Source organism: Amphiprion ocellaris, chromosome 2 (genome assembly GCF_022539595.1).
Source record: "Amphiprion ocellaris isolate individual 3 ecotype Okinawa chromosome 2, ASM2253959v1, whole genome shotgun sequence".
In the NCBI taxonomy this organism is placed as follows: Eukaryota; Metazoa; Chordata; class Actinopteri; family Pomacentridae; genus Amphiprion; species Amphiprion ocellaris.
Window position 1 is genome coordinate 14,634,402 of NC_072767.1, and position 7,458 is coordinate 14,641,859.

Here is a 7,458-nt window from a genome sequence, read left to right on the forward strand (position 1 = left end):
ATTTTATTTCATTTTGTCACACTTTTTACACCAAATGATTAATCATCAGATTAATCTAGGACTAAAATGACTCATTTTTCAAGCTTTTTTCCACCAAAGATCTTAGTTTGATGCCTTCAAATCCACAAATGTAAAGTTTACTGTCAAATTTACCACAGAAAAGCCACAACTCAATACACACAATAGAATGTTGGTTTGCCTATTAGTTTTCAGTCTATCAAATAACAGTTTGAGCTATAGAGCTACCTGATAATACTGTTATGTAAACGTATAAAACTGATAATTAGTTTCAGCCTTTTCAATTTTTAAATTGCTTTAAGTTTGCAGCACAAATCTTAGACACGTCAAACCTCTTCACATAAAACCTAAAAAGCATTGCACTACAGTGTCAGTTTCCTGAAATGACCCTTGTTTGCTTAAAAAGCAAAAGCTTAAGAATGTCACAACCACAAACTTGCCATGCCGTGTTGTTTGTGCTGCGCTGGTACAATCACCGCTTTGTTATCTGAAATGGTAAGTTTAGAAGTCGGGTAATTACATCACTCTGGAGAATTTCTTTTGTTTGTAATTAAGTCTTTACTGAACAGTTACATCACTGATGTGGCCTTTGTGTGTGTGTGTGTGGTCCATTGTGTGACAGCGGTGATGTCATGGCTGGCAGGAAGCCACTGCAGACAGGGCACAGAGGGCCACCACATCAGGACAGGAGCTGGCCAGTGTCTTGACTCCCCCTAGTGGCCGCAGGTGTAATAATAAGCCAGTCTCTAAATTGTATTATATTTAATCCGAGTTGACAAAAAAAATTGCATTGTTGAGTCACAATCTGATATAAAAACATTCATTATTAACCAGTATACATGTTAAAACATTTATATAGCTGTCAGACAACATATATACACTTCCAGTCCTTCACTAAAGCTACGACTGAAGGTCCTGGACAGCCAGCATTAGAGCTCATCAGCTGGTTCACTTAACTCCACTCATGTTTACTGAAGGAGTGACACTCATTAAAAAAAACAACTAGAATTTAAAACAGATAAACAGTTTAAGTGAGGTCAAAGCAAAGAAGAAATGTGCATAAAAGGCCTAAACATTACATTGCATTTCTAATTTAACGAGCTGATAAACTGTCGATTTGTCTTTGTGAAACGACAGCTGTGGGTCTACTTTTATTTCCACTCTTTATCTCACTGGTAGGTGTAAAAGCTTAAATATTCACAGCCACATGAAATCCTGAGTTGCTGTAGCAACACTGAGGGCTGAATAATAGGCAGCTAAAGTCATCACTAATTAGTGTTAAACAGTGGTAGAGGTCTTATTCTCATCCCAGTGCAGACACATGCAAAAATATTTTGTTTACATTTGACATAATGTTCATAGTACAGAGCCACTTTTGCCTTATCTTATAATACTTGTTGAATTCCCCCAAATCATAGAAAAGGTCCATCTCTGGCCACTCTGACTACAGCTGTGTGAGGCTGGGACTGAGTGTGTGGATATGATGTGAGCTACAGATATGCGATGCAGCTGTGGTTACTCTTTAGAGGTCCAGATGAGTTAGTGTTTGCAGAGAGAGCTTTAACACAACTAGACTCTGCATTAGAGCTTCCTTCTTCAGAGGATGAACAGCTTCAATTAGTGTTTCATTCATTAAAATGTGTCACAGAATTAGTCACGATCACAGCTACAGTGAATCAGGAAACAGAACTTTGTTGAGCAGCCTCCACAGGTTTTAATGTTTACATATGAGCAGTCACTCATATTAGTTTGTGAGCTGCACGTTTTGGGAAGTAACACAAAAGTAGAGGAAAGCATCCCTCTGGCATCTCAGTGGCTCTGTAGCATAAAAACCTATAAAACACGTCCCTTTATTGTAAACACAGGATTTGTGTCCATCTATAAGGAGGACAATGCAGGAATAAGTTTTCTCATGACTTGTCTGGTCAGCAGTCTATCATATTTTGATCTGATCCTCTGAACAGCCTGCTTCAGAGCAGCATAGGTGATCTGTTAAAAGTGAACCAGCTCTGTGGTACCACAAAACAAAAGTGTGGCCCAAACACAGCAGGCTAAGGCTGCAGATGTCCCTCCCCATGAGTCCCTCACACAGCGGTGGTGTCAGCCCTATGTGCGTGTGGTCGAGCCTGCAGTCTGTCGGCCTCTCTTCGTTTTCGCTCCTGCAGGTAGCGCTTCACTCCCCGGATGGTCTGTACTGTGAGCACTGTTCCAGCGGTGTACAGGATGGCAGTGATGAGCCCAAACAGAGCCACTGCTGCGTCCGCCCCGCCCACATCGCAGTTCATCCAGGTGTAGCCGTTACGTGCATAGATCCTCTCCCGCTGCTTGCACACATCGGTGGAGTTGATCCCGATCACGAAGTGCAAGTAGAGGCCGACTGCCACCACGTAAACCACTGCGCCCACCGCCTGAAACACCAACGCTCCATACAGGAGCTTCTGTGACATCACATGGGGAGGTTTGGTCCCAGCGACCACAAACAGCAGTGAGATGACCCCAAAGGTGAGGCTGAAGGCGATGCCACCGTAGACGCCAGGCGCCCTCATCTGGCTATACTGCATGTCCAGGTCTCGTACCTGCTGCAGCTCGGTGCCCTGAAGGTTGAACTGGGAGTTGATGTTGAAGCCGCCTGCCCCGGCCATCGAAGACAGGCCTGATGTGACCATCTGAGCTGCGACCACACAGATCAGAACCAGGGCGTTGGTCAGCACAGCACAGATCAGCACAATGCCTTGTCAGCGCACGGAACAGGGGAGGAGGAAAATCAATGATTATTTTCAGCCATGTTAAATCTTTCAAATAATCTAACGAAACAAAAAAACTGAACAGACTCTTGTAGGTTTTGGTGTGATGCTTGAACAAAACAAGTCACGTAAACATGTCACTTTCAGGCTTTAGGAAACTGATGAGCATGTTTCACTATTATCTGAAATGTATTTAAAGACAGTTGTTCATACAGCTCTAGACTTAAGACCTGAAAGCAGAAGCCTAAATGGTCAGCTTTCAGAGACCTGGAAGGTCTGAATCCTTGATACTGTGGTAACCAAGCGGAACCTTGTAATAAAGTTGGTAGCACCAGTACTACCAGTGGAAACGCTGTTATGGAGCCCTGCCATTGTTTAATAGAGTAATTGTTTATTCTTTACAGTGTCGCGCCCCTCACACTCACAGGCTCAGATGATGTATTAAAATCTCAAAGACAGTCCATGTATGATCCTTCTAAATAGGAAAAAGCGTCAAATCTTCAAAAAGTCAATGGTTTATTTCGCTTCATAAATGAGAAGTTGTTTATCAAAGTTATTGTCAAATTCCTCTCCACTGGCTCCTCACTTCAGTGCGACATCAGGTGTGGTGTTATTAACAATCTTAGCAGAATCAACTCTAGTGACATGTCAGTAGTCTGTTATACTCAGATATCAAGTTATGGACTCCCTCCCCCTTCAGTGGATGGCGTTACTCTGCCTAAACTCTGAGAACAGAGGAAGTAAACAGCAGAAAACCGGTCTGTCCAGTTCTCATAAAAGGAGAAAGGAATGAACTGCACTGAAACCAAAGTTCGCCCTGTGACGCTGCAGCTTCTATTAGAAGAGCTTTCATTTTATTTAACCCAGATAAATAAAACGTACCTCTCCTGGAGCATGCATTTGTGCATTTGGATTCATGGTGTTCTACCCGAGGGACCTCCCGGCTATGTTTGGGAGGGTAGTCTGCTTCATGAGGGTAGTATGGAGGTCTGGAGGAGGACCTGGAACAGAAAACACATGACGATAAAGAAAACTGTCTACGTTTATTTTCCTACTTCGTGTTCCACCATATTTTAGACACAAATATGAACATTTGGTACTGATTGTTTTTCACAAAATGAGCTCATAATGACCTTTTTGGTGTTCTTGGGAATGTCCCTAAATTGTATTTCTCAGGGTGACTCAGTTTTTGTCAGAATGTTGCTGGGTCTGAATGCTGCACTCAGGATGAAAATGTTTTTGTGTCTGTTTTTCTTGTTTTCTGTTTGGCGTTGTCCTGCTCTTCTCTGGATCTTTTTGCTAACTTAATGAAGGCCCAGTTGGAATAGCCACAGGTTCTATGTAGTAATATGCATGTGCTGCTTTCCTTTCCCTCTGCCTTGGCAAGAACATTCTCAGCGTGGTGGTGTAAGGTTCTAATGAATCTTCCTCAGCATGAAGTTTACCAATTATCACAGAACTGTACTTTTTTTTTCAAAACTTCAAGGACCTCAAGACTGACTGAAGAGTTAAGTCATTTATTCTTGACTTTTTGGAAACAGCAAAACACATATTGACAAATACTTAGTAGGCACAGTGGTTAAAAAGATGCTTAATCCAGTGACCAAATGAATCCCACCACCCATTCAAATACGGCGTCAAGGCACAAGTAGGATATAATATTACACAGTAAGTGGTAACTTTGGGCGGGCGGCACAATGCTGAGTGGTTAGCACTGTCGCCTTGCAGCTAGAAGATCCCCGGTTCCTGTCCCGTCCCGGGTTTTCTCTCGGTACTGTGGCTTCTTCCCACAGTCCAAAAACATGCTGAGGTTAATTGGTGATTCTAAATTGTCCGTAGGTGTGAATGTGAGTGTGCTTGTTTGTCTCTGTATGTAGCCCTGTGATAGACTGGTGACTTGTCCAGAGTGTCCCCTGCCCTAAGCCAGCTGGGACAGACTCCAACCCCCACGACCCAAATGAGGATTAAGCGGTGTGTAGATAATGAATGAATGGATGGAAACTTTGTTTCAATTGGGGGCTTTGATCTCCTTGATTTGTAGTCCAATTTTGGTACAAATACCTCAAAATTGTACATAAGTCTTGTCTGGATTAATCTTGTGAGGTGCACTGTGAAATTTGTTGTTAGGCGCTGTACAGTACATAACAAACACCAAGAATGTAGCCTCATTAACCTTGATGTTTTCTAAAAACAACCAGCTGAGCTGTCATTCACATATGCACAGTTTCTAAAGGGAAATCACTGAGAACAAAGTAGTCATATACAGGGTAAATCTAACTTTCTTTTTTAAACAGCAGAAGTCCGCAAAAGTGGACATGAAAAGAATTCTGTTTGTTAGCGTAAAAAGTGACACAATTAAAATAGCTGCTATTTTAGACAATTCACATCCACTAAACTCTATGTGCAGTTTACACTGGAAATATTTGCTAGATATTGTCCTTCTTTCCTATGGCTGCCATCTGTGACATGAAAACTGAGCAAGGCCTCCTCCTCTTCACAAATTCCGATTTAAAGTCTGCATTCATCAAACCATTCACTAACCATTCTGCATGGAGTTTGCATGTTCTCCCTGTGCATGTGTGGGGTTTCTCCAGGTTCTCTGGCTTCCTCCCACAGTCCAAAAACATGCTGAGGTTAACTGATGATTCTAAATTGTCCGTAGGTGTGAATGTTAGTGTGATTGTTTGTCTCTATATGTAGCCCTGTGATAGACTGGTGACCTGTCCAGGTGTCCCCTGACTTCACCCTAAGTCATCTGGGATAGACTCCAGCCCCCCTAATGAGGATTAAGTGGTGTATAGATAACGGATGGATGGATGTTTAATGGATTTTTTTAAAAGCAAGAAATCCCAGAATCTGTCTGGTAGCAGCTTCTAAAATCTAAATCTTTGCTCATTTTCTGATATTAAGCTCCACATATTTTGGTGTTTTGATGGCTGGTGATAAACCTAAGGGGCACAATGGCCTAATTAGTCATTCATGCTTGACACAGGTAAGTCACAGATATACTTCAAATACTTGTACAGGGTGGGCCATAAGTTTCCAATCATAGGAAAATGCATAATGTATATTTTTTTTGTTTCAGGTACCCTCGAAGATGCGTTTGACACTATCTTTGGGGGCACTTGAAGGCCATAGTGTATCAGGTGAAAATACGAGACATAAATCATCTCAAGGAACGTTATCACCAAGACCATTACAACTGTGCTAATGCAAGTTCATCAACAGTGGAAAACACGTACTAATATGTGTTTTCGAAACAATGGTAATCATACAGAGCACATTATATAAATAAAAACGGTTGACCAACATAACATGTTTATTTTTCACATGTATGGAAACTTATAGCCCGCCCTGTAGAATAAATATGGGTACTGTAGTCACTGAGCTCACCTGTCCGAAGATGAGTGTCGGTCATCGCGGGGCTGCCGGTGATCTCCGTTCCTCTCCCGGTGATCTCCGTTCCTCTCCCGGTGATCTCCGTTCCTATCCCGGTAATCTCCGGTTCTCTCCCGGTATCCCCGGTTAGAACGGGGCGGATGGCTCATACCTGCTGACCGAAAGTAACATTTTTTAACACAGAAATGACTTTTGAACCTGTTAAAACATTATAAGAAGGAACGATATTCATGCTAAATGCATATTAGCTGTAATATCTTAGTTTTAACACACAGGACTCCAAAGTCTCAGCGACCATTGGCGCATAAAAACAAAGTTGACGTCAGTTACGTCAGAACGTTTAGTAACTTAACCGTAGAGCATAATCCTCTTCAAATACCGTGTCACTACAAAAAATAATATAGATATTAACTAAACATTAACTTGTTATAATGATAAAACTTTCCAAACTTGACGTCAAGCAGTTGTTGAGCAGGTTTGTAGCTTCAGAAACATCCAAAACCAAAAACGACGCTCCGCAGGTGGTTAGCTTAACAGGTACGTTAGCAAATGAGCTAAAAATGTCTGATTAACCAGCGTTACCGAAGTTATACTTACTGTGAGGTCGATGAAAACGTCGTTTAGTCCGACTACAATGGCATTACTGAAACAGTAAATCATTGCCCTGTGTGTTGTTAGAGTCCAGGTAGAAACTACCCCACCCTTCCCGGTGTTCCAGTTTAACTGGTGATCAGGTTAACTGGCGATAGTTTCCGTCTCCAGATGTTTCGTTCGCAGATTCGTCACGATCAGACCTGGATTTACGTGAAATAAAGACACCAGATAAAGAAGACGTCGCCGAAAAACGCCGGCATCACTGCTTAATAAAGTCTATATCCATGTAAATATCATCTACAGACAGTAAAAAGAAATATGCGGGCCGAAATAAAAAACACGTATTTTTCAAGTAGGTGAGAGGATTCGAAACCACGTAATCCAGCAATAAAATTACGAGACCACCGTTTCACTCATTGTGCTACCGATCAGCTCTGCAAGCATTCTGCTTCATCTACATAGAGCACTGTCATTCTGTCAGGTGTTTAACACCTGGTGATTGTTCAGGAAACACGTCCATGTCAGCTGGGGATAATCACAACTTAACACAGGCTTCCTGGTTAAGAACGAGTCAGAAAACTATTTATTGTCTCACCAAGAAAACCCACAACATGAAAGCACGTCCACTGCTGTGTTGTGTGTTAGTTTGTGTGTTCAGTGGAACAGATCCAGAGCAGAACATCAGGTTTAACTCGGGTTTGTT

At 42.0% G+C, this 7,458-nt stretch overlaps 1 protein-coding gene across 3 annotated transcripts; it reads right to left on the reverse strand.

The window, feature by feature from the left end:
* Positions 1-765: 765 nt before the first annotated feature.
* On the reverse strand, positions 766-7,181 carry si:ch211-191a24.4 (uncharacterized protein LOC100150331 homolog). Of its 3 annotated transcripts, none has more exons than XM_055017243.1 (4): positions 6,759-7,181; positions 6,156-6,312; positions 3,645-3,763; positions 766-2,689 (listed from the first exon to the last, which is right to left on the reverse strand). In XM_055017243.1, exons 2-4 carry the CDS (start codon positions 6,308-6,310, stop codon positions 2,103-2,105), a joined length of 861 nt encoding a protein of 286 aa, XP_054873218.1. In that variant the 5' UTR covers positions 6,311-6,312; positions 6,759-7,181; the 3' UTR covers positions 766-2,102. The 3 variants fall into 3 exon arrangements, with proteins under 3 accessions (XP_054873218.1, XP_023128079.2, XP_023128078.2); XM_023272311.3 differs by having other exon boundaries at positions 766-2,749; positions 6,156-6,315; positions 6,759-7,172; XM_023272310.3 differs by having other exon boundaries at positions 766-2,749; positions 6,759-7,168.
* Between the last annotated feature and the right edge of the window lie 277 nt (positions 7,182-7,458).